Source organism: Magnolia sinica, chromosome 5, assembly GCF_029962835.1.
Source record: "Magnolia sinica isolate HGM2019 chromosome 5, MsV1, whole genome shotgun sequence".
Lineage (NCBI taxonomy): Eukaryota > Viridiplantae > Streptophyta > Magnoliopsida > Magnoliales > Magnoliaceae > Magnolia > Magnolia sinica.
Window position 1 is genome coordinate 7,152,654 of NC_080577.1, and position 27,791 is coordinate 7,180,444.

Sequence of the window (27,791 nt, forward strand, 5' to 3'; positions counted from 1 at the left end):
CTTAACTGGTATATCTTTGCTTATTGGGTAGTTGAGATATTTATCCATTAATCTCTGGATATGGTGATTGCGTTAAAACTCAACTTTTTCCCCACCTAATGTATGAACCATGGCCACCCTCTCTAGAACTCATCCCCTGGACCAAGGTTAGAGCCTCTGCCCCAAGGGAGGAATTATAGGTTCCTGCTGATCAGCAAACGTATTACATAACACGGTGTTGTGGTGTAGTATGCATGGGTCCTGGTCCAAGCTGTTGAGCTATGGATCCCACTAGTACTACCATGGATGAATGGGAGATGTCCACAAATTTCTTAGAATGAAATATCCTAACCCTATGATGATTTGCCCTTTTTTCTACTTAGTGCATGTCATTAATGTTATATTTTAATATTAGCCATTCATTCTTGTGGGGTATCCAATCGTAGAATTCTATGGCATCTTTCATCCAAAGAGGTCCGTCATGTGAACAAACTTGATCACCAAGCAGTAGGCCCCACGTGTATAAAATGTTTGGACACGGCTGTAGGCTTCCAGAGACAGAAACCTACACCTGCTGCTCCATTTATCTATATGGCCCTATATTTAAAGGTGGCCCCATCCCTAGAGAGCTGTACATGAGCCGAGTTAGCTCGGTTAACTCGGTTGACTCCAAAAAACATTACTCAACTCGACTTAAAACTGAGTTCAAGCCGAGTCAAGCTGATTTTTTGAGCCTAGTTCAAGCTAGACCGAGCTCAACTTGACTCGAAGTTGACTCAGTTCGAATCCATTCGACTCGGATCGAGTTCACTTAATATAAATATTATGTAAATGTTTATATATTTAAATAAATTATAAATTATAATATATATATAAAACTCTAAAACCAAGCCGAGCTGAGTTCGAGCTGAGGTAGCTTACTGTTCAAGCCGAGCCGAGCTGGGCCAAGCTTGACTCAGTTCAACTCGTGTACAGCTCTACCCATCCCTATAGGTTAACAATGTAGCCTGAGCCTGGTGGGCCTTTGTACAAACCCGCTCCATTGAGAAATAGAGTTCCAATACCGCTGGGGCCATGCAAGTCATTATTTTTATTTTTTGGCAGCCTTGAAGATCTCCAAGGGGCAAAAAGGAAGGCACGATGGCTGGAAGTCCGGTCATTTCCCTACTGGAGATATGAGCAACTACGATCTGACAAACGTTCTCTTTTTTGGTTTCACTGATACTACATGAGTTGAGGCCTACGTGATTGACATCATCAAAAGAAAATTTTCAAATGCTCGAATTCATTTCTAAGCATAATGGTAGTAATGAGAAGATGGATGGTTCAATTCATTGGACCATCTCAGCATGCAGGCCTCAATGACCGGCAATTCGCACTAGATCCTGAGTTGGTGAAGGGAGCAGAGGCACTTACCATGAGACCCACCTTGATTTATGTATTCTATATCTATGCCGTCCATCTGTTTTTCCACATCACTTCAAGGCTTGAACCCAAAAATTAATGAAACATATCCAAATCTTAGGTGGACCATATCATACTAAACTTTCCTAAGGAGTAGTCCAACTGAGACTTGGATCAGTTTCATTTTTGGAATCATTTTCTAATATGATCTTAAAAAGGATAGTGTGGATATATATATATATATATATATATATATATATATATATATATATATATATATATATATATATATATATATCAAGGTGGGCCCCACGGTAAGGGACGCACCCAATCCGCTCATGTTGCCACAATGGCAAAACGGATTTGTATTGCACTTTTCTTCAATAGGCTTGCCAGAATACATCCAGATCCAATTGCTATAACACTGCTTCAACTTTGAGGTTTTAGGTGCAATTTTACATTGTTTCCATCATTTGTTTTATATCAAGATTTTTGAGGGCTGATCATTTGTGCGTACAGTTAGCGTAAGGGTTCTCACATGACGGAGGTTGATTTCACACATGTAACTTGGTGGGTCCCACACAGTGGGTGTTTTATACCCGCTACTTAAAAGCAGATGTTGTAGATAATTTCGGCCCCCCCCCCCCCCCACGCTTTTGTTTGTTTGTTTGGGCGCATGATTTTACCATCACGTGTTCTTATTGGGGCCAACCTTCTAGACGGGTTGGATGTAATACTTGAACCATGGATGGAGTAGATATTCAGCTCCTAGGTCTAACATGGGGTGACAGGCGTGATGGTTGTGGATTTTACATTAACACTATAGTGGGGCCCATGCAAGCCAGGGATCATTTTCAGGAGACCTCTTAAAAAGCTAACGTGAAGCAAACACGCCTCTCTGTCAACATTAATTAGCATTAATTAATCTGAACAAGTGTGTAAATTGTATTTAAGAGGAAGTTTTTCTCATTAAATGCCTACCTAGTTGGACCAAAATGCATTGTCCAACTAGTTGTGTGTGAGCATCTCTCTCTCTCTCTCTCTCTCTCTCTCTCTCTCTCTCTCTCTCTCTCTCTCTCTCTCTCTCTCTATATATATATATATATATATATATATATATATATATATATATATATATATATATATATCTGATGAATTTCCATGTGAATAACATAATGATTACAGTTGACCAGCTGAGAAGATACCCTGAGAATGGTCCATCCATGATAGAAGCCATCAGATGAATGGATTAGATAGACCAACCATGGCCCTAGAGCTAGAAACTAAGTTACTCCAAAAGCAGGGAACTCAACCTCATTAATATTTAATTAGTTCCTCACTGAACTCCGTCTGTTTTTCATTTCTCATCTTTTCCCATTTTTCTTAATTAAATATTGTTGAATATTAAGCTGTCCACAATAAGTTGTGCAATTTTTTAGAATTATTTGATATTATGGCAGAGTATGACAGTTAATACACAGGCGCATTGTAGTTACACACAAGTAGCTAGCATTACCTCAAATTTTTTTTTTTATATCCATGCCGATTGCAATGAATGGTTATGAACCTAATCCATAAGCCTTCCTTGATGCAGGCAGCATTTGGGTCAATCTCCTACTGCTTTCATACTGCCTGCAATCAAACAATTCAACTACCCAGATTTGCAGGGAATCATGTATTTGTCGGTTTTTATGCTAGATGACCATGATCGAGATCGTGTGAAGAGTGGCCCACCTTCTTAGACCCCACATGAGGAGTCTTGTGGTTGGCTGATAGTAAACTCATATAGTTTCTTTTGGTTAAATTTTCTCCTACTCCTTTTTTATTTATGCTGAGTTAATGTTTTAACTACTATTTTGGTTTACTCACTTTTAGGATATGATCAATGGTGTGCAAAATGATGGGAAACTAGTTCTTTTGAAAGCTTGTTAAATTAATTTTCCAATGAGCCAATGACCATGTAATTCAAACATCATTTGATTCAGTGATCATGCTCGGTATCTGAAGATGTACATGCTTTCAATAAAATTTAAGGGTATTTTGTCATTTTCAATATTTGGTTGAAATTGATAGTTAAGATTAGAAGTTATGAAAGATAATGATGAATTTAGATTAATTAGTATGAGGATTTACTATAATTACTCTTATTGCATTGTTCTCTCTTGTGAGAGGGTTGATTCAATTCTTCCTGCTTTAGGGTCTTTTGTGTTGGGATTTTGGCCAGTGGAATCACATAAATCTAGATCTAGGATAGCAATTCAATGACACCAAGCAAACACAAAGAGCACACAACGATTTAACGTGGAAAATCCTTGCGGGGAAAAACCATGGCACAAAGAGATAAAAAATTTCACTATGAAAGCATAGATTACAAAGATAGAGGACTTACCCAGCTTAAGCAATCCTCAAGCCTCACTTTTTCTACTCCTTAAAACCCTATAGCCCATTTAGAAACCCTAACACGCTTTTAGAAACCTTAGAACCTCTTAAAATACCTCCTAGTCCCGTATTCACCTATATTTGTAGACTTAGAAACAAGCGAAAATTAAATAGGAAAAAAAATTTGCAGAATCTGCGTTTCCACAAACGAATTTGCGTAAACCTTTAATGTCATCAAAGAGACACTAAAAGAGACCAGCGACTAGACATGAATTTTGTGAAAAATCTTGATTCCTCGTCCTGGCTTCGATGGCATCGAACATGTCTTCGATGTCATCGAACACTCCTCGATGTCATCGAAAAACGACACCAATATGTCCAGTGACCAACTGAAAAAATTCAAAATAAATTCAATGTCATAGGGCTCTATTCGATGTCATCGAAGGTGACATCAAACAGTCAGTCGATAGCATCGACAAACTTTGTATCAGACAAGATTTAAGATATCTAATACAATAATCCCCACTATATCTTCAATCTTCAAACGTATAGCTTCTTGTCCCCTTCTCTTATCTCTGCCTCACATCATACCTTTTAATTAATGTACCCACTCCGTCTTTCTTTTACGTCATTGTCAAGCCCAGAGAAGTTACACAAAACTTGAACTTCTATGAAAGAATGATCTTGGTGAGCATGTCTACAAAATCTGAATCCACGTGCCCAACCATCTTTGCTCATTATGTCTTCCCAAAAGTTAAGATGTCATTCGTACCTCGAATGTATCAAAGTAACCATCTCACTGCTCTCCAATGTTGCTTGCTAGGGTATTTGCTTACAACATCAATTGCCTGTGAAATAACTAGTCTAATATAGACCATGACATGCACTGTCAACCACATTCGAATAAGGCCCAAGAGATATGTCCTGCTTTTCTTCATCTGGTTTTGGAACATGTCCTGAGGAAAACTTGAAGTGAACTGCAAAGGGAATGCTCACCAGCTTTGTCTGGTCCCGCATACCTACTCAAGGTATTCTACTTGTGATTACCCAAAGCCTGCATCTCTTTCAGTCTCTATGAATATCAATGCCAAGAACCATCTTTACAGCCCCCGATCCTTCATCTTGAATGTCCCACTTAACCGAGTGTATAATACGTTGATTCCAGACATAACATGATTGACGATCTACATATCATCAGCATACAATTCCTAACTCACCATGAAAGAATCAAATTTTATACCACTGCCTAGGCAACAGGTCATACCACGACCTCCTACAAACTTTTTTTCTCAGCCTCTTTAACTTCGAACCACTCTGGTTGTTTCATAAAAAAATAACACTTTCAATTTTTCATGCAGAAGTGTTATCTTTACATCCATCCGTTCTAGCTTAAGATCACATTGGGCAACCAGCGCTAATACATATCTAATAAACACCTGCTATACCGCTGGCACGAATATCTCTGAGAAGTCGATCCCTTCTCTCTGAGCATAACCATTCACTAACAACTTTGCTCTGTATCTATGTTGTATCCTCTTGAAGATCCACCTGCGTCCAACTGCTTTTTGGCCCACTGGAAGCTTCACCCACTCCCATATGTCGATCTGGTACAAAGAGTCCATCACATCGTTTATAGTCACCTTCTAATTCTCAGTGCCAGGCTCACCTAGAGCCATTTGAATAGTAGATGAATCCCCCTCGTCTGTAACGAGAGCATATGCGATGTTAGAGTCGTCCATATACCTCACCGATATCCTGTGATTATGTAATGTGATTCTTCTCACAGATGGTTGCTTCGCCTGCTATGTATCTCTGTCCGTGCATCTCAGCCGTCATGCCCTACCTGCTCATGTGGCCATGCCCAACATGCCACCCACGTGCAGAGGTGGAATCCGCTACAGCCACTGTAGCTCCACCAGTTGAAGTGCTCCCGATCAACCTGTAAAGATTATCGAGTCGTTGCACTTTCATATTACCCGTGCCCCTTTAGATACTTTAAGAGCACCATCAATACCTGTAATTAAACTTGTAGCCCATTGCCTCAAGTACACCAAGAGAAATCATATTCTTCTTCATGGCGGGAACGTGCCTCACATTAGTCAAGATACGCTCTGTCCCATCAAACATCTTGATGCTCATCGTACCAAGAGTCATAACATTACATTCATTGTCATTGCTTATAAACACCTGTCCACCATCGCACTCCCTATAGCTGGCGAATTAACTTCGATGAGGACTCATGTGAAAGGATGCCCATGTGTCTAGAATCTAGTTGCCATTATGATGATCGTATGGGCATCTGATTGTTGACACAGACAAGACATTACTATCACATCTACTCAATCCATCTGACGTAGTAGCATTGGCCTCCCTATATGAAGCCTCAGATTCTTCTCTCTTAAATTTAAGATTTGTACAATCATTTTTCATGTGTCCTTCCATCTCACAGTTCCAGCACTTTAACTTACCTTTGTCATTACCCTTGGATTTGGATCTAGAATTTGAAGATCTTGTACCTTATTCAGAATTCTTGCCCCTTGTAAACAATGCATCAGAAGATGTCCCCATATCGCCATTTAGCCTTCTCATGTCCTTCCCTTTAAGGGCTGAGATAACGGTGTCGACACTCAGGATTTTTTTCTTTGTGCACATTGTATCCTTGAATGACTCATACAATGCCGAAAGAGAATTCAGCAACATACATTCTTGTTCCTCATCTTTCATCACTTCCTCCATATCCACCAATTTATAAACCAATTTATTAAAGTTGCTGGTGTGAGCCTCTAGATCTCCACCCTCTGTTATCTTGAAGTTATATCATTGACGCTTCAAGTGTAGGCAATTTTCAGAGAATTTTTTCGCATGGATATCCTCTAACTTCGCCCATAACTTAGCCGCAGTTTTCTCTCTCATGACATTATAGAGAACCTCATCTGTAAGATATAAACGGATCGAGGATAAGACCTTCTTATCAAGGGTGTCCCAATCATTATCAGTCATAGTAGACTTTTGCTCCTCAAGAACACCATCTTCACTTTGCTTGATTAAGGAACTGATCATCTTTATCTTCTATAACTCAAAGTTATTTTTTCCTGAGTACTTCTCAATATCATACCTAGTGCTTTCCATTATTGCTAATCTTTTAGATTCAGATCTGTACCCCAATGATTGCTCTGATACCACTTGTTGGGATTTTGGCTTGCGGAATCACACAGATCTACATCTAGGATAACAATTCAATGGCACCAAGCAAACACAAATAGTACACAACGATTTAACATGGAAAACCCTTTCGGGGAAAAATCACGGCACAAAACGATAGAAAATTCAACTATAAAAGCATAAATTATAAAGATAGAGGACTTACCCAGCTTGAGCAATCCTCAAATCTCACTTTTTCTACCCCTTGAAACCCTAGAGCCCTTTTAGAAATCCTAGCACCCTTTTAGAAATCTTAGAAACTCTTAGAATACCTCCTAGTCCTGTATTCACTCCTATATATAGACTTAGAAACAAGTGGAAACAAAACGGAAAACAAAATTCACAGAATCTGCGTTTCCACAAACGAATCTGCGTAAATCTTCGATGTCATCAAAGAGACACTAAAAGAGACCAGCGACTAGACATGGATTTTGTAGAAAATCTCGATTCCTCGTTCTGGCTTCGATGGCATCGAACATGTCTTCGATTTCATCGAACGCCCCTTGATGTCATCGAAAAACGACACCAATATGTCCAGTGACCAATTGAGGAAATTCGGAATAAGTTCGATGTCATAGAGCTCTATTTGATGTCATCGAAGGTGACATCGAATAGTCAATCGATGGCATCGACAAACTCTATTTCAGACAAGATTTAAGACATCTAATACAATATTTTGCCGTTGCTCATCCTATAGGATGGGTGGGCTGAACACAACATGGCTCAGTTTGAAGACAAAAGCTTGAACCCCGTCTGGAGTCATCCTTAATTATAACCAAAGGTAGGTTAAGAGCTATTGGAGGCTCAATGTTGATGGCTCGAGATTGCTCCCTCCCTCTCCATTCAAATTTTGGGTGTTCCTGTGGCCCATGTGGCCCATCAGAGAAAGAAAGAGGCAGTCTGTGTGAAGTGGATTCTGACCATGAGAGATGGTTTAAACTAAATTTTGATGGTTTGTATAGGCAAGAGCGGTTTTTAAGGGATTTCTAAATCCCTTAAATTCTGTAAAACAACCATAACTTTTTATTCAAGTATCATCACAAAGCAAATGACCTATCGATCTTTATGTAACGCTGCATTCATGGTCAACCAACCTGCTATGTTAGTCGAAAAAGTCCATTTCGCAAGAAAATGCATGTCTTCGAAGTTAAAATCAAGATTTTATTTTTTAAAAAAAATACTATTTTTTTTAATTTGCAATTTTTATATTCATCGCACTCCCTTTTTTAAGTTTTAAGATTTTCGTCTTCTTTTTTTTATATTTTAAAGTTGCTTGCGATAATATCCGGAATGCTTGGTAAGATCTTGTTGTCGTTTCTATTTTTGACAAATTTAGTCAATTAGGAAGATTTTACTATTTCAAGTAATTTCTACTCGACTTAGGGCCCATTTGGATACCACCAAATAAGTTACTTTTTCTACTTACAGCAGTATAAGTAACATATTTTAGATAAGTAAGTTTGGTTTATGATTAGTTATAAGTAATTTTTTTTACTTAAAAGTACTTAATCACTTAAATTAAATTGTGTGTATCCTTAGGGAATATTAATCTCACATAAAAAAGGGTGGGTACACCTGTATTTTCAAAAAAAAAAAAAAATGTTGTAGAAAAGAAGCACAGGAGAAATGAAATAGAGGTGGCACAGGTAACTTATCTTAAGCAACTTACAATCTAAATGCCCCTTACGGTTTTGGTCATTTATATAAGTGATGTAATCGAATAATCTTAGATTATTGTACAATAAAATATTTGAATTTGTCTCTCTTATTTCTTGATCATAGATTAAAAAACTTGTATATTTAAGGTCTTAACTACTTGAGGAAGACAGTGATCTTCTTTTTGTCACTTCGTACTCTTCCATATGTCAGGGGCGTGCGTTAGCTAGTGCTCCTAAGCAAGGCGGTGTCTTCTCTTGTGGTTGGGTTTTCGTTGGTGGATTTTTTTATTTTTGTTTCCTTTTTTCTGCCCATTGAGCAGGTAGTAGTTTTTTCTAGGGGTTGATGTGTGCCCTTTAGATGTTATGTATTGTATTGGTTTTAGGTCTTTTGGTCCATATGATAGGTGCGGCCATTTATTTCTGTTAGGCCCACCAGAAGTTTCTTTTGTAATTTTTCTACCCTTCAATAAATTTCTGGTGGTGTGTTACCACCTTCCTTCAAATAAAATAAAATGAACAGTGTTAACATAGGCCACCCTTGTAACCTTTAACTGGAAGCATACTAACACCCAACAATATCACGATAATCTGAACCGTTCATCCACTGTGCCTAATCATACATTGGCGATTTCAAAAAAGAGAGAGAAAAATAAAATAAAAATCACCCCACAATCCTAACCACAAATTCTATTTCATAGAATAACACTAGGATTAAACACGTCCACAAACATAGATGACCATCACTCGCAGGCCCAATACATAGACACCATTGGATAAATCCAAAGGTGTTCTTATTCTAGAATTAATACTCAAACTAGCAACAAGCTACACATTGCAAACCACCAAATAATTACGGATAGACCTCGATAATGGACCGCGTACCAAGGACGGGTGTAATCTTATAGTGAGTGAAACCAGCATCAATGAACATCTTTTGCCATTCGTGCTCCTCCCTCTCCTTCCCGCAAAGGAGAACCAGCACCGCCAGATCAACTAAGAGCTGCATCTCCGTCGTCTTGTAATCGTCCTTGTTCATGTTCACAACCATGTCCAGTATAATCACCTTCCCACCCTCTTCTTTAGAAGAGATCGATTCCTTGCACCTTCTCAGTATTTTCACGCAGTCTTCGTCACCCCAGTCGTGTAAAACCCACTGCAGTCCATTGTCGTGATTGTTAATTACCCCTTGTTGGCCACAATTTAAGATTTGGATATATGGGATGATTTGAAGAGAGAGAGGTTCCAGTTGTATAAGTATTAGCTTGGTCATTAGGCATTCAAAGTTGGTATGTGCGGTCTTCGCTTATGAAACATGTACCTTCCATCTGGCGAACTTTATCATGGATAGGGAAACGGATTGGATCCCACCTGCCAATGGCTGGTGATCGGTGCTTTGTGGGCCCCACTATGATACATGTGTTTCATCCATGCCGTTCATATATTTTTCTAGATCATTTTATTGTATGAACACAAAAATTAATTATATCCCGATCTCAAGTGGACCACATTACAGGAAACAGTGTTGAATGAACGTTGACCATTAAAAAGTTTTTGGGGGCCATAAAAGTTTTGGATCAAGCTGACCTTTTTTTTTCCCCTTAACCTGGGTCTGTATGACCTAATCAACAGATTGGATGTCCAATAAGCAGTACAGTGGGCCTTGGGAGTATTTTAATGGTGGATATCCAATTACTATTGCTTTCCTGTGGTGTGGTCCACCTGAGATTTATATCCCTCTAATCTTTGGGATCAAACCCTAAAATGATATGTAAAAATGGATGAACGTAATGGATGAAACATATACATCATGGTGGGGGCCCACATAGCACCGACCATCAGCCACCGTTCTGGTGGCAGGAGGAGTAGCCAATCCGTTTCCCATGGATAGGGTGTAGTCCAAAATCAGCCGTTGGATGACCATAGCTTCTGATTGGATGACAGAGAGATGAGGAGGTGGGAAAAGGGTCCAGACAAGCCATGAACGAAGGGGATTGCCCGGTGACCCCAACACCACCGATGTCCCTAGTGACGGGACTCCACATGCACATAATGATGTATGTGTTTTATCCACGCCGTCTATCCATTTAGTCAAATCATTATAGAGCATGAATCCAAAATTGAAGCATATCCAAAGCTCAATTGGGCCACACCATTAAAATAAATGAACATCCGACAATCTGCCCCATCATAAAGAGCTTAGCCTGCACCATAAATGGATCAGCCTTATTTTGACATTATATGTTCTTCCACAGTTCATCTGAAGGCCAATGATCAGATTACTAGGATCATGTGATGGATGTGTATTTTGAACCATTTACCATACATAACTTGGGAAAGGAGATGGATCGTCCCGATTTATCTGTCATCTGGCCAGGGCTGCTGTGGAAAGAAGACTCCACCATAATCCGGTGACACGGGAGAGCCACCATCATCTACCCCACCGGTATATAGATTATATATAGAGTAAGCAATATATATTAGTTATATATGGAGCTTTTTGTTGCATCAGAGAATCCAATTGACTGATCTAAACTGTTCATTAGGTGGGACATACGTTTCTTAAGCCCCCACGTAAAAAAGCAAACCAATCAGATTATTGTAAACACTCAATCAAAGGAGACTGAATATTCCAAAATCTCCTTTTCTCCAATCCTTCCTCAGAAAGCGAGCTAGAATCTCATCCTGCATGTGCATATAGGGTTTGTAATCGTAGGTAATAACCACTAAAAATGGTTAGATATAAGGCCCACCAATATATATGGTCGCGGTCCCACTACTAACAGTCGTCAGTCAAGATCAGACGGCCATTCAGATTGCTTATTGCATGTAGTGGAATATTCCACCCTGAAATAGTAGACTGTAAGGAATACTAAATACCTTGAGGAAAACTGCATCCGCAGAAGGGATGGACTCGAACATGTCTCCTCCAACCATATCAATGTCATTACTCATTGGCACGCTTGCAATCACGTGTGGTTGATCAAACACGGTGCACTTCACGTGTGGGAATGAGTTGGCGATGGCCCTGGCAGAAGCTCCTGTGCCACCCCCAACATCGACCAACGACCGCAACCCTTGGAAGACCGGACTGCACTCTTTAACAATAATGCTCATGGCTAGCCGAGCATCGCTAGCCATGGCTTCGTTAAAGAAGTCGTTAAGCTCAGGGCTCTGGGCCATAAAATCCCACATGCCCGCCTTGTGTGCAATATGGAAGGGCGATGGATCGTCCCCTACGAACCAAGTGCTCAAGAAATGCCATGGGGTTACTAGAACTGGGTCTAGCATCATCATCAGAAACGGCGAAATGCACGTTGTTGTATCCTTCAATAGGAGCCTAGAAGATGGTGTTAGCACATACCCTTCTTCATCTCCTCCTTGATCATCGTTGATTTTTTGTATGGCGAAGAACCCTGAGTGGACCATCAAACGCATGAGGCGGCCCACATGAGCCGTTCTAGTAGGAGCGATCGAAAGTGCGGCCACCAGCTCGGAGAGCGTCATGGGATGGCCATGGTTGTGGACTATGTCCGGTATGCCAAGTTGAACGGTACACTTGAGGGACATGGAATTAACAAAGTTAAACACATGGTTCCATACATGGGCTTGAGCTTTCAACACCTCATGGGTCTCATCTCCTTGCAAGAGCGCCATGGCTAACTCACGTTTCAAACTACTGATTTTCTTTTTCTTTTTTTCTCTTCCCTTTCGTAACTCACGTTTTAAGCTCTGCTTGTGAACGTAATTACGCACACCTATATATAGAGGTAAGATACAATGCTGCGGCAGGGAGTTTCTACAGCATGCTTTGGCTTTCAGCTAGTACAAGCAAGACCGGTGATTCAGCAATCTAAACCGTTGATACAAATGGACCTCACCCTGGATAGCATCCACCCTATGATTGGAACATCCTAGCTCTAGCGTATTTGGCTTTTTTTGGTTGAATGTGAACCTTTCTTGTATTATCTTTCTTAACCATTTATTTTTTGGGCATATATCAAATGGTTAGGATGGTAAAATCTTTGAGATATTTCGTGCATAATAACTCCACGATAGGGTGTACAATATCAACGGCTTAGATCAACGAACTAGCTTTCTCAGTTGTACCAGTACAAACTTTGTGCACGACCATTGTACCGTACTTGGAAGCGGATTGGCTGGTGTACCTCACATCAGCTATATAGCTGATGTAGGTACGTTTCGTGCGAATACGAGCACCGGCGCTCCTCGAGCTCTGAGTTGTACGAACGGTTCAAAATAAATCAAAGTTACATGGGCCCACAATGATGTATTTATTATATCCACACCGTTCATCCATTTTTAGAGTACTATTTATTTAAAAAATGAATAATATCCAAATATCAACTGGACCACACCACATATAGCAGCGGAGATAATGATTTTAACCGTTAAAATTTTCGTAGGGCCCGCCATAAGGTTTATTTTCCATCCAATATGTTCACAAGCTCACAAAGACCTGGATGGAGAGGAAAAACAAATTATATTGATCCAAAACTTCTGTGAACCCAAAAGGGTTTCGATGGTAAAAGTTCAATCCCCCACTGGTTTTTTCATTGTGATCCATTTGATCGTTATATCTGCCTTATTTTTCGACTAAAGATTTAATACGAGCTCTCAAAATGGATGGACAGTTTGGATATAACACATACCTCATGATGGGACCCACAGAACTTGCTGACGTCAATACACTAGCTATATAGCTGTGTGTGGTACGTCAGCCATTCCGGCACCGTCGTACTTCGCCAATCCGTGAGGCATATTTGGGAACAGCTAACGCCGACGTCTGATGCACTTATCACGTGTAATCGGTCTAGAAGATTCGCCCAGGACGATTATGTATGTGACGACAAAATCATGCACATGAGCACAGCAGCGTAGCAATGGATTTCGGACGCGGATTTCCTGCTAAAGACTTCCTCGGCAAGGATGCAAGGTGGGGTCCACCGTTATATTTACGAGAAATCCAACACGTTGAATCATTTTTTTAAAGTTCAATTTAGGACACGAGACTAAAAATGAAGAGCATCCAAAACTCAAGTGGGCCACACGAGATGAAATACTGAGAAAGGAATGACTACCGTTGAAACCCTCCTAGGCTCCATCTTGATATTTATATTCCATCTAAATCGTTCATAAGGTCATTTTCACTGAGATGAAGTGAAAACACCAAAACTTCAGACTGATACAAAACTTCTGTGTCCATATAAATGTTTTAATGGTTGTCACCAAATCCTCACTTTTTACTCTCGTGTGGCCTTTTTGAATTTTTTATCCAACTTACTTTTGGTCAAATGTATTAAAATATGCTCTAAAAAACGGGTGAACAAGTTGGATTTCTTAAAAACATCTAAGTAGGCCCCACCTAGAATCCTTGCGCATTAACTCACTGCGAAAGGCTTTATTCCATTATCACGGTAACCAGTTGGCGGATGGAGTACTTACAGCGTGCTATGTGGGCCCAACATTACATTTGTATCCCATCCAAGCCATTCATCCATTTTTCAGATTATTATATATTATGTGCCAGAAAATGAGGCAAATCCAAATATCATATCGACCACACCACTGGAAAGAGTAGTGATTGAACACTCACCATTAAAATTTTCCCAGGGCCACAAAAGTTTTGGATTAAGCCATATTTGTTTTTTCTCTTCATTCAGGTGTTCGTGACCTAATCAACAGACTAGATGACAAATAAACATTACAGTGAGCACTAAAAATATTTTAATGATGGCATTGAATCTACACTATTTTCTCACGGCGTGGTCTACTCAAGATTTGGTTCTTCGTCATTTCTGGGTTCATCTCTATAATGATCTTGAAAAATATATGGATAGCTCGGATAAGACGCATATGTATCGTTAAGGGCCACGTAGCATTGTCAGTAACCAACTGTCTACTGAGTATGTCGGTACCCAATCCACGTCCCCGTCCAGAAGATCTGCGCTTGTGAAATTAACCGTCTAGAAGATTTAGATGTGTGAACTACCGTATGCTTACTGTGCATAAGAAGGATCAGCCCACAAAAATCTTCAAATAGACTACGTCAATGACAATAACAATGTAAAATTGTCCCTAAAACCTTCAAGCGATGTGGTCTTTATGACCAGTGTGGAATTTGGACAGATTAAACCAAGACATATTCATCTGCCCTGTGTGTGTGTATAAAAGTTAGGTCGATCGAACTTGAAGGATCCATCAACGAGATAATTTGAAAAAAAAAAAAAAAGTAAGTCACTTCTTTGAACAATTTTGAGCATTTTCGATTGCTCAAACATGTGGTTAACAATTCCAAGTGCAGGATTGCAATGTAGTTTTAACTTGGTGAGATAGACATTGAATCATTAAGAATTCATATTGGTATGTTCTCAAAATACTTTAGAACTAGAATTAACTATGAAATTTAAATTAAAATAAATAATAATAGAAATTATTATGGGTAAAAATGGTCTGATAACTCATGGGGTCCGCTCGGACTCGCAAACATGCGCTTCCAAGTCCAAGATTGGGAGAAAGGACCAGGATTGATCATGACCAATGAGCTCTTAAACGACTGTCTGTCTCAGATCGATCTAAAGAGAGCAGGCGCCGAACTCCTGAGCCTAGGCCTCAGTACCATACATATCTGAGCTTCTATCTTTGAGGAATGTCCGAATTCTCGCATGGCCAAAAGACGATCAAGAGAATCAGTTCGACGAGATTAAGGGAATGGTCGTCTAGAACGATAAATCTCGTCGAGGAGATGAGCCTGCTCCATGTGCCCTAGCATGGACAAACCAAGGAATTGGTCAGTCAACCAATGACGGTCAATACAAAAGTCCACCTTGAGCCGACTATGGAGATCAACCTGATTGATCAAGGTTTCGGCTCCACTAAGCCTCAACCTGATTGAGAGAGGGCTCGGCAGCATCGACCATCCATTACATGATTCTAGGGCCGACTACTTCAACACTTATCACCTCCGCAAATCTCGCGTAACGGTTAAGAAACATACACAGAGATTGCGCCTGTGAACAAGAATCGTCTTTAGCACCAACAATGACCCATCTACACTATAAATAGAGGACCCATCTACACTGAAAGGTACGCAGGATCTCTCACCTAAAACCCCTTGATACTACTAGACCCAAATTCTTAGCCTGACTTTTGCATCGGAGGGTCCCCTGCTTTAGCCAGGGTCTCCTTAATTTGTGTTCTTCCTGTGCAGATACCTAAAGGTTTATAGAGGGTGGACCAGATTTCTACATCAACGGAAATCTAAGTAATGTAGAGAGAAAATCATTAAAAATAAAATACTAAAGCGTCAATGATCCACTTTTAGCAGTTTTCAATGCCTAATTCACTTAATTCAATTAGATAATATAATTGGAATCAAAGTCATATCTATCCAGCCAAATAATAGAGTGATTAATTCAATATTCACAAACCAACATAGATTTGAACTTCAACTGATTCAATTCCTACATGAAGCACCGAGTTATTGATCGCAGAAAATATAAAGTATTTATAGTGCCTGTAGTCTACGATAAATCTGTGAATTTTATAGATCAATCCCTTGCAAAATAAATAAGCAATCAATCTTAACCTTCACAAACATCCAAAGTTTCCGGAGTAAATAAAAGATCAATGTAAACTAAAAATAAACATTTATTCAAACTAAAACTAATGAATTGTCCATCACTCAAACCATCAAACTTTAATCAAAGTAAGCTAGAACACTAAAAATAACTACGAGCTTCACCTCTTAGTACTAGCTAAGAGTTTTAACCAACCATTGTCATAGTTGAATTAAACTCAAAAAAAAAAAAAAAAAAAAACATAAAAAAATAACTTAGAACAGAAAAAGAATGGCTCCATAAAAGCTCTGCAATGTCTTGCTCTTTCTCTCCCAAACCCTAATTCGTATTTGGAATAGCTTCTATCAATCCTTCAATATTCAACTTTGAAGCTTTAATGTGTAAGCTAGATGTGACATATGAATTACATGACTCAATCAATGTTTAAACTTTTCAATTAAAATTAATAACTTCGAACTCAACTTTAAAATCTATCAAATAATTAAAATTCAGGCTTTAAAAATCCTCAACATTGGTATTTTGTCATTCTAATATCTTAATTATCTTAAAAATCACTTAAATTTATGGAAAATTTTCAAAATATTTGGAAAAAAAATATCATTAAAATTTTAAAAATCCAACACAAATTGAAGAATTTTCAAAGAAAACCCTACCCCCAACCTAATTTCTACATTATCCTCAATGTAAAAATATATGCAATAAGAGCACAATGAAAATAACGAAAATAAAGAAGAGTACCACCCTATCCATGGGTAGAGCTGGGCATCAAGTTGAGTCGGACCGAGTTAGGGCTGACCCGACTCGATCTGGTTTTGAAATAGGCCTGACCCAAACTCAACTCGACTCAGTACCGAGTCCAGCATGCATGAACCGATCCGAGTTCGGGTCTGACCTGGACTAATTCGAACCGAGTCTGATCCAGTCAAAAGTACCAAGCTGGTTCGAGTTGGCACCGATTCAAATCGAGAGATGAGGGAGTGAAGAGGAGAAAGAGAGAGGAAGAGAGTGGTGATGGTGGTGGGTGGTTGTCGGGTTTTAAAGAGGGAGTGGAGAGGAGAGAGAGGAGGAGGAGGGTGGTGATGGTGGTGGGTGGTTGTCGGGTTTGGAAGAGAAGAGAGAGAGAGAGAGAGAGAGAGAGAGAGAGAGAGAGAGAGAGAGAGAGAGGGTGGTGGTAGTGGTGGTGGTGGGTGGTTGTCGGGCTGGGAAGAGGAGGATAAAGGAGGGAGAGAGAGAGAGAGAGTTTGGGATTGGTTCAGGGTCAGGTTGAGTGCGGCGTATAGTGTTAGAGATACTTAAAAATTAGGATTTTTTATTTTTTTTTATATATACCTGAATCTGAGTCAAATCAGTTTCGGATAGAGTCGAATCTGACTGGATCAAGTTTCGAGTCGAGTTATTGGGTACCTCGAACTCGATTCGTTTTGAATTCAGATTGGGCGAAGCCTACTTGGTTTGGACTGACTCACCCATTCGGTTTGGGTTGAATCGGGTTGGAATGAGTCGGACAAGTCGACTCAAGTGAGTCGAGTTGTCCATTGCCCATCTCCATCCATGGGCATGGCTTGGGTGGATCCTGATTGTGGTGCCCATGTGATATATCTTACTTACATTCACACTGTCCATCCCTTGTGACAGCTCATTTATGGGCATGATCCCAAAATGAAGTAAATCAAAAACTCAGGTGGACCACACCATAGAAAAAAGTGGCAATTGATAATTAAAAACTTCTTGTGGGCCACAAAAGTTTTGGATCAAGCTGATATTTGTCTGGTCCCTTCATTCAAGTTTTTGTGACCTTATCAACATATTAGATAGTAAATAAACATTCTGGTGGCCCCAATAAGCTTTTAATGGTGGGTATTCAATCAACATTGTTTCAGGTGGTGCGGTCCACCTAATATTTGGATATCTTTCATTTTTGTCATCATGCCCTAATAAGAGCTATATCAAAATGGATGGACGGCATGGATGTAAGTAACATACACCACAGTGGCCCAACATTCAGGATCCACCGAATTCGATGGAGCCGCGCCCCCATCCGCATTCTTTTGTAGCCACAGTACCAGTATTGGGACATTTCACAGATTAACACGGATCGGTGACCTCTATCATTTCTTTACCCTCTATATTCGACTCACGTATTGAATGGCTAGAGTTTTCACATGCAATACATACATTGCATGGTCCAGGTATTATTGTTCCAAGAAAACAATCATATGGATCTACATTCCATCCATCAAGAGAACCCATTCTTACAAGGATCCAAGCCATTTTGTTGATCCAATACATTCCATCCATCAAATCCAAACCACCGTTCCAATCTAAAATCCAATATGCACCAAGCTATCAAAATAGAAATTAAAACCATCATTCCAATCTAATCCAATGTGCACCAAGCTATCAAAATAGAAGGTTAGGTATCTATCCGTGGGAGGAGGGATCACCCTTCAAAAAAAAAAGTTGGGTTATCAAACCTCAAGGGTATTTTGTCCCTTTTTATAGTCCCCGCGTCATTGATCGACTTCAATGGGACTTCCCATGGTAAAGGCGAGAGGAAGAGAAGAAATTTCTCCTTAGGCCGGTAAGTAGAGGTTACCTTGGTATCGAAAATGGCCAGAAAAGAACTGGACATTGCTTTTATCTAAATAATGGTGGAGATTCAGGACAAGATGTATGGGCCATGGAGAAATGTGATCGTGAGAAAGTATGGGTGTTAGGGTTGTTAGTGGGGCCAGGTTGGCCTGTCGGGCTTCCCGCCTGTCCTGCCTTGGCCAAGCTTGGGCTTCACCTTAGACCAGGCTTGGGCTGAAGTATTAGGCGTGAGGGCCGGTCTTGGGCTTAAATTTCAATCCCATTTTGAATTTAGGCTGGGCTTGGACTAAGACACCCAAGAGCCTATCAGTCCGGCCCGGCTCATTAGAGTTTAAAATTTCAATTCAAATTTCAATGGGTTAGAAATCTACCAGGAAGGAAAAAGTTATTTCACCTCGGGTGGGCCCCATCATCGTGAATGTCTGAAATTCACCCCAACCAACAACAAGCGTATCACCCCTTGTTAGGCCTAGAGCCTAAAATTTATGCCCACTGGTGTTTCACGTGGGTTGCACGATTGGAAACAATGTGCAAGCAACCCTCACCTTCCAAACTATTTACGGTCATTTAATCCATGTAAATAATGAATAGACCTGATCTTTTGGTCCCAGGCATATGTTTTGGTGTGGTATGTAATGGTTGGAGTGGATTTTATATAACAATCATAGCGGGCCTATAAATATCAAGGGTGGACGTCACTATCTTAACTGTTTCCCTCGGTGTAACTCACTTGAATCACGAGTCATCCTTTTATTTTCTTTAGTTTTTTTTTTCTTTTTTTTTCTTTTTTTTTGTTAACATAATATAAGATTGCACGTGTAATGGTGGGAGTGGATCTCACATACACATCACCATAGGCCCATTGAAAAAGTAAAGGTAAGTCCTGAGGAGAGTTAGTTTGGTACACGCTTTAGTGGTGGTTGGCGTCTCAAGGATTTATAAAAGCCAGATGCAACGTGAAATCCACTCAAGACTATCAAGTGTGTCACATCAAGTAAGACTGTAAGACCCATGGTTCAAAAATTAACCTCATCCGTAATTCAAGTGGGTCACACAATTGGAAACAGTATACATGACGATTGTCGCCCTTCAAACTATTTCTCCTGTATGGCTCAGTTGAATAATGGATGAACCTGATTTTGGGCTCTATGCCTAAATATTAGTGTAGCAGTTAATGGATAGAGAGGATTTTATATAATCACCACAGAAGTTCCTATCAGAATTAATGGTGAATCTCTTGCAACTATTTCCTTTGGTGTGAACCATGTGTCCCACCTGAATCACAAATCAATTGACTTTTTCACCATTAGCCTAACGTGGGATTGCAAATCTAATGATCAGAGTACATCTTACATGTACATCACGGTGGGCCCCATAAAAATTCAACGGTGGTGTGCATGTGCACATGCATTTCGCCCTTTTTCCCTGTCCAACATTGTAGGTGATATTTTAAGTCTTCCTTGGGCTTGGGCTAAGGTCAGGCTCTATATAAGTATTCCAGGCCAGACTCAAGCTAGACTATTTTGGCCTGTCATGGGCCGGGCAGGATTTCAGCTTAGGTTGAACAATGCGGCCCCATTGACACCCGTTCCAATGGTAGATCATAGATGACTTCAAGGCACAAGCACGAGGTAAGCAAGTTCTTTAGTTTGAATAATATAATCAAAGTGGGTAAAAATACCAAGGAGCAAATAGGTCCACTCCACATTGTCAATAAGGAGCTTGTAAAGGGCATAAAATCCTTCTTTTCTTTTTCTTTTTTTCGACGGAGAACTGTATATAAGTTCGTAGATGCTGATCTTTGGTACATATAAATTGAGAGTCAAATTTTGAACATTTTAACTTGAGTTACATGTATGCCGTACATGCTTTAGATCTAATGACCCTAATCATTGATTTGGCAGGTGCATAGCCATAATCATAGATCATTTAAAGCTTTTGGAACTCTAAACACTAGTTATAACCATTCGATTTCTATGACAATGAATCAGGTTGGCCCCACCATAAAGACTAGTTTATGCAGAAATCACCCTGGATCCAAGCATTAATTGGACCTAACTATAGAGAAAAATATTATGCGACCCTTAATATAATTTTTTTAAAATAATAAATAAAAAAATAATAATAAATAATAAATAATAAAAAACTACAAATGCGATCTACTTAATGAGTGGTTGGAGCTGATTTTTACATAAGGTAATTCATGCAGGGCCAAACGTTTGGACAGGTTGTATGTTCCATAAACATAACAAAATGAAAATTATTTGCTGTTTTGAACATGATCATCTCTGTATAGTAAGAAGGATGTAGCTTATCATCTAACCAAATCGAAACCATTTAAATAATAGGCCTCACCATGAAGATCATCTAGTATAGAAATCGAGCCAGTGCGCTCATCAGTTGGACCACACTGTTGAATGGTTCAACATACAAGTATGGCCCACATGATGAACAGATATGCAAATTTTGAACCAGATGACACTCATTGTGGGTCCAACTCTGATTAAGCATGGTATGGATGGCTGTCAACGGGCCCACCGGCATACCCAAAACTTTGATTTTCTTCTGTGAAGCCTTTTTTGGTGCCAGATGATATTATGTGGGGGCCTACCATACCATATGCATTGTATGGAGGGTATTAAATGGCCGGGACCAGCCTATTTTTTTGTGCCAGATGATATTGATTGTCGATCTACTTGATGGTATAAAGGGCTGTCAACAGGCTGGCACTATCCAAAATTTTGAATTTCTTCCATGATGAAAGAGGGTCTGACCAACATAGTTCTATAAAGGACTACTTGAACAACCTGATTCATATTTTTACGGGCCCAACCCGAAATGGTAGCCCACCGTTTATTCTTTATGGGCCCAACCAAAGATGGATGCCCACCCTTTATTTTTTACCGGCCCAACTATTGTGTACGTGAGATCAACTCCGATCATCATATCTGTAATCCCATGATGGGGAGAGACATAAAAAATCCGGCTGACCTGTGATTCGAGTGGGCCATACCAATGGAAATAGTTGGGGGAGACGTTCGTCCTTGATTTTTACGGGGCACATTGTGATGAAAATATGAAATCCACTCAAACCATTAGATGCCACACCAAAATCTATACCTGAGGCCAAAATGCAGGCCCATATATGATTTAAGTGGACCACATCAACAGAAACAGCTTGGTGAGTGAGCTTGTAAGCCGTTTCTAATCATGTAGTCCACCTAAACTATAGATGGGGCTGATTTTTGCCTGATGGTTGAGGTAGATTTTTTAAAACAGGAACATATATAATATCATCAGGTTTTTAGTTTCTTCCTCTGGGGTTGATGATTTGATGATCCAGAATATTGACACAGGAACGACTGTGGGTAGACCATGCCAAGTACATCAATATAATTTTATCAATGATATTTTTTTCCGTGACGTCTGGAATACTAGGCTCAACGATTGTGCCCAGACCTAAAATCAAAGTTCCTTTATCAACAATTGCACAAAAGCAGATCCGCTTCGGGCTCGGGCCATGCATAACCATCACGGATCGGCTTCGAACCTGGATGTTTTGGCCTGTCAACACATGGCCCAGGCTCAGGCCTTGGATTGACTTTGCAGGCTGGGCCTAATGTTGTAGGGGAAATTTATTTTTTATTTATTATATTAAAAATAAAAATAAAAAATAAATAAATAAATAAATAAAAACAACTGCGGATCCGAGCTTGCTGTTGGGTTTGGCGCCGATTTTGAACTGTTCGGCCAAGGTCTGATGGGCCAGGCTTTTTAAAAATTTTGATTTTGCTAGGTACGAGCCCAGCCCACTACACCCCATCGCATTAGATGGGCATCAAGTCGAGTCAGACTGAGTTAGGGCTGACCCAACTCGATCCAGTTTTGAAATAAACCTGACCTGAACTCGACCCGACTCGATACCAAGTCCAGTATACCCAGCCCAATTCAAGTCCGGGGGATATGGCTTTGACTAATCTAGACCGAGTCTAACCCAATCACAAGTATCAAGTCAGGTCAGGTGTGGCGGGCATCCATAGGCTGAAATCACAGCTCAAACACTATTTGCACATGCCGGAATTGCAGCATCTTCATCTGTTACACGGCATTTCAAAACTGAAATGTTAAATTTGATTTTATTTTTTTTATATGTATGAGTCGTATTTCGGATCAAGTTGAGTCATTACCAAGTCGAGTTAAGTTACTGGGTGACTGGAACTTGACTTGATTTGAGTTTCGATCAAAATCCGGGCCAAGCCCAACCCCAGCCCGCCGGTTGACAGCCCTTGTTTTAGGTGGATATTTGAGGAGTCCAGAGTATGGTGTGATTACATATCCTTTTTCAACTGCTCCTTAATAACCGTTGATTTTTGCATCGCAAGGATGTCCAGTGGAGCGACGGGCACACTACCAGCCCACACAAGGGGATGTGAAGCAGCCAATTCAGAAAGGGTTGTCGGGCACACTATCAGCCCACACAAGGGGAAGTGAAGCAGCCAATTCAAAAAGGGTTGTTGGACGACCATGACTGTGGATGATGTCCAATGTGCCCAGCTAAGCAGTACTCTTGAGAGATGGCATTTGCGAAGTAAAACCAATGGTTACATAGGTGGGCTTGGGCTTACAAAAACCCATGGATTTCCTGTACAATAGCCCATGGATTTCCTCCCGTCAGATACGCTCCACCACTAACTCAAGGACCCAGTTGGGTACTACCCTGACGAAGACCTAGCTAGAGACGGACGGTCCTGTCAGGGGATCTGTGGAGCCCACCATGATGTAAATGTTTTATCGACGCAGTTCATTTATTTTGAAAGGTCATTTTACGGGTACGAGCCTAAAAAGAAAGCAGATTAAAGGTTCAAGTGGACTACACAGCAGAAAGCATTGGGGATTGAAATCTTACTGTTGAAAACTTCTTTGAGGGCACAGAAGTCAAAGAAGTTTTGGATCAAGTTGATAGTTATGCTTGCCCTCCATACATATTAAAAGGTTGAATGGCAAATAAACATCATGATTGGCCATAGGAAGTTTTCAACCGCAGGAATTCAAGTCCCGCTGCTTCCTCTTGTGTGGCGCACTTGAGCCTTCAATCTGCCTTCTTTATAGACTTATGCCTTCAAGTCCCACCTTTTATCCAGCGTCTTTTAGGAAGATCCAAAACTTACCTTCCCAACTTAGACCTTGCACGTACGGACAGAGCATATTAGGACGATAATACTCCTGCTAACGCAATCTATGGCTGCTATTATAATTCGTAGCCATAGGTTCACAGAAACCAAAAAATCACTTTGAAAAGCAGGGGTATTTTCGTCCTCAAATGCTCTGTCTGTACATGAAAGGTCTAAGTTTGCAAAGTAAATTTTGGATTCTTCCTAAAAGACGCTGATAAAAGGTCGGGTCTACAATGGTAATTTTCTCTTGCTAATCCTACGCGATAGGTGCAGCAACAGGTTGGACGCCGCTTCGGTGGATCACCGGATCCACCTAAACCGTGAGGCCACTTTGATGTATGTTCCTTATATCGGTGCCATCCATCCGTTTTGACAGCACATTTAGACCATGATACCGAAAAATGCAGTATATCCAAACCTCACGTGAACCACACAACACGAAAAGGTAGTGATTGAATGTCCACCAATAAAAACTTTGGAGATCATAAAAGTTTTGGATCGAGCTGATATTTATGTGTTCTTTCATCCAGGTGTGTGTGAACTTTATCAACAGGTTCGATGGAAAATAAATATTATAGGATCAAGCTGATATTTATCTGGTCCCTTCATCTAAGTTGGTGTGATCTTATCAACTGGTTGAATGGTGGCCCCAACAGGATTTTAACGGTGGGCATTCAATCACCACTGTTTCCGATCATGCAGTCTACCTGAGATTTAAATCTGCTGCATTTTTTTAGTAGCCTAATTTTATCAAGGAAGGCTTCCCACTTCTTTTTTACTCCTCCGGCGCATCTAGAAGTTAGGGCGTCCACCAGGGATTGCGTATGCTCTTTTCGTAGTAAACTCAGTTAGGCCCACCTTGAATGTATGCAGTCTATCCACGCAGTCCATCCGTGTTTTTCTGTCATATTTAAGAGGTTGAGCCCCAAATTAAAGCATATCCAAAGATAAGTGGATCATACCGCTGGAAACAGTGGGGATACTGATTTTCAGGTTGAAACCTCGCCTCCTCCCAAAATATTTGTCATCCAACTTATTCATAAGATCATAAAAACATGGGTGAAGGGAAAACACTAATATAAGCTGTAGCCCCCAAGAAGTTCTCAACGTTGCACATTCAGTTCAACTGTTTCCTGTGGTGTGGTCCACTTGAAAATTGGAAATGCCTCATTTTGGGGCTGAAGTCCTAAAATTGTCTGGTAAAATGGATGGACAGAGTGAATAAAATAAATAAATTATGGTGGACCTCACATAAATCATGGTGGACCTCACAGAGGGTAGTGAGTTACTCCCGGGCCCACTTTCTCGTATGGTTAAATGATCTAAAAGTCAACCTTTTTTTCATAATCTCACTTTAATGATAGAATTATCCTTTTGATTCTCCAATAGGGTATGATGGATGATACATATGCACACGGAAATTTAGGACATACACTGTACCGCTCTCCAAATTTGAACACAAGACTTTCCACCTTGATATTATGTCAAACAATAACTTTCTCAAAAAACTGGAGCCGTTGGATGATGGCATATCAATGTTTATCAAGGGACGTTAACAGTAAATGAGGCCCATTTATTTTGTACTTCGAACCTGAATTTTGACAGCAATATTGCTATTTCAACAAAGTTAAAAAGTGTGTGCTCTCATCTTTTAAAAAAAAAAAAAAAAATGCTTTGGAAAATATTAAAGAATATTTTATCATTTTTAATAAAATATTAAAGTTGATGTTTAAGATTAAAAGTTATGAAAGATAATAGAGAATTTAGATTAATCAATGTTATTATTTACTATAAATATGTTAGGATTACCGAAAATATTGTAACTGAATATGATATTAACATAGGCAACCTTTTGTAACCTTTGATTGGAAGCATCATTATTAGCAGCCCCCAACAATTTCACAGTAATCTGAACTGTTTTGTGCCTAAGCAGGCATTGGTCATTTCCCAAAAAAAAGAGAGAAACATAAACAAAAAATAAATAAAAAATCACCCAACAATTCCAACCACGAATTCCATTACATAGAATAACAGTAGGATGAAACGAGTACACAAACATAGACTCATGAGCCCATTACATAGACACCATTTAATAAATCCATGCATAGGTGTTCTTAATTCTAGAATTTGCTGAACTAGTAACAAAATAAACACTACCAACCATCAAATATTTATGGATAGACCTCAATAATGGACCGCACACCAAGGATGGGTGTTGTTGATGCAAATATCTGGTCGTCCCTCGGTATACCTTTGGGTACCTGCACAAGAAGAAGACAAAGGAGACCCTGGCTAGAGCAGGAGACCCTCCGATGTTAAAGTCAGGCTAGGAATCTGGGTCTTATTGTATTGAGGGAGTTCAGGAGAGAGTATTTTGCGTACATTTCATCCTTGGAGTCTCTCCTATTTATAAGAGGAGAAGGATCCCACCATATGGGGATTCTTTCCTGATATCTTGGAGATTTGATTTAGATGGTATTTTGCTTATGGATACTTCCCGATCCCGAGATTTTCGAGATCGGGGATCCTTCTACAAAATTCTCGGGACGGTGTTTAAGATTACACCGTCTCTCCCTTGCTTAACTCGGTCTCAATAGATCCATAATCTCGACTGGCTTATATAGGAGACTTTTTGCCTACTATCGGATGAAACTGGGTCGGTTCGGGGCCGATATTTTCCTTCTATCCGATAGCTGATACTACAACCAACCATACATGGGTTGTTTTTATAGTCGGTTAGGCGGCTTTCTGATTTAGGACCTTTAACAGGTCTTTTTAGACGTTGCTGCCTCATTAACTGCGTCAGCTTGATGCGTCCTATACCTGTCTAAGGCTCTCGACTCTCAATTTCGGTCGGGATTCATTTCCTACAAATCCGAACGAGTCTCTCCTTGGCTTTATCATGCTCGATCTAAACTATAGGCTCGGATCCTTCGGTCGGTTTTAGTAAAGTTGGTCCATTCCATAACCGAGTCTCCGGACTTGTCATATTTTTTACCCAACAGTAAGCCCCCTACTCCTTGTGTCAGTTACACCGACACTAAGGAGTACTGTATTGCAAACCGAGGTTATGATGGGATATTTATTGCTTCTTGTGTCGTTCTTGACGTACGACGGATCGTTACTCGAGGTTGCACGAGCGAACAATCGTCGAATCGTTTCGTCCGCTTATGAACGTCGGACACGTGACGAAGGCGTTACTTATGTCAATCAGCGTGCGCCATGCGTCGGGCAGGAGAGTCGAAACAAGCGTCAATTTGATTCCTCCTTAAATGCTGCTGCCACGTGGCTCGGCTATAAAAGGAAGAGCGAGATCGACTTTAGCAATTTCGTCTGCACTATTCATTTTTCTCTCATATTCTCCCTCCTTAGCTGTATTTGCGGTTTGTCTTTCTTCTCCGTCTTTGCCTTCTTCTCTCCTCAACTGTGTGCTTATCGTCCTTACGGTGAGTCTTATCTTTCCCCCATTTTCTTTTCGACATTTAGTGACTATGTATCCTTCAAATCCCCAAGGGGAGATTTCTAGTGATGAGGGCGAAACGAAGCATTTTTGGAATGTTTCGGAATCGCCTTCCTTATTGACGGAGATGGCGATGAGTGCCAATGAGGCTTTCCAGCTCTCTGCCATGATGTCCAGTAGGACCCCAGCGGAACGCCCCATCCCGGAGGACCCCTCTATCTTGAGACATGCCCCGGGCAGGCCCACCTCCTTTTTCCCAGGGGATGACTTAGAGGAAGAATTAGGAACTTCTTAATCCGCTCTTCCTACGAGACCGATGAGGGCCGAGTTTAGGGGAACCACTAAG

General features: G+C 40.2%; 1 protein-coding gene across 1 annotated transcript; it reads right to left on the minus strand.

The window, feature by feature from the left end:
• Positions 1-8,927: 8,927 nt before the first annotated feature.
• Positions 8,928-26,889, minus strand: LOC131246908 (trans-resveratrol di-O-methyltransferase-like). Its single transcript, XM_058247374.1, has 4 exons — positions 26,809-26,889; positions 26,169-26,246; positions 11,499-12,440; positions 8,928-9,774 (listed from the first exon to the last, which is right to left on the minus strand). The coding sequence occupies exons 1-4, from the start codon at positions 26,887-26,889 to the stop codon at positions 9,472-9,474; spliced, it is 1,404 nt and encodes a 467-aa protein (XP_058103357.1). The 3' UTR covers positions 8,928-9,471.
• Positions 26,890-27,791: the final 902 nt, after the last annotated feature.

Bases quoted from the DNA above. Each gene is read 5' to 3' on its own strand.
- LOC131246908 (XM_058247374.1), bottom strand. From the start codon at position 26,889: ATGATAAAGCCAAGGAGAGACTCGTTCGGATTTGTAGGAAATGAATCC. The intron at 26,247-26,808 runs GTATAGGACGCA...CTTCTTGTGCAG, and splicing joins GAGTCGAGAGCCTTAGACAG to GTACCCAAAGGTATACCGAG. The intron at 12,441-26,168 runs GTCTATCCATAA...TGCTTGTACTAG, and splicing joins GTGTGCGGTCCATTATTGAG to CTGAAAGCCAAAGCATGCTG.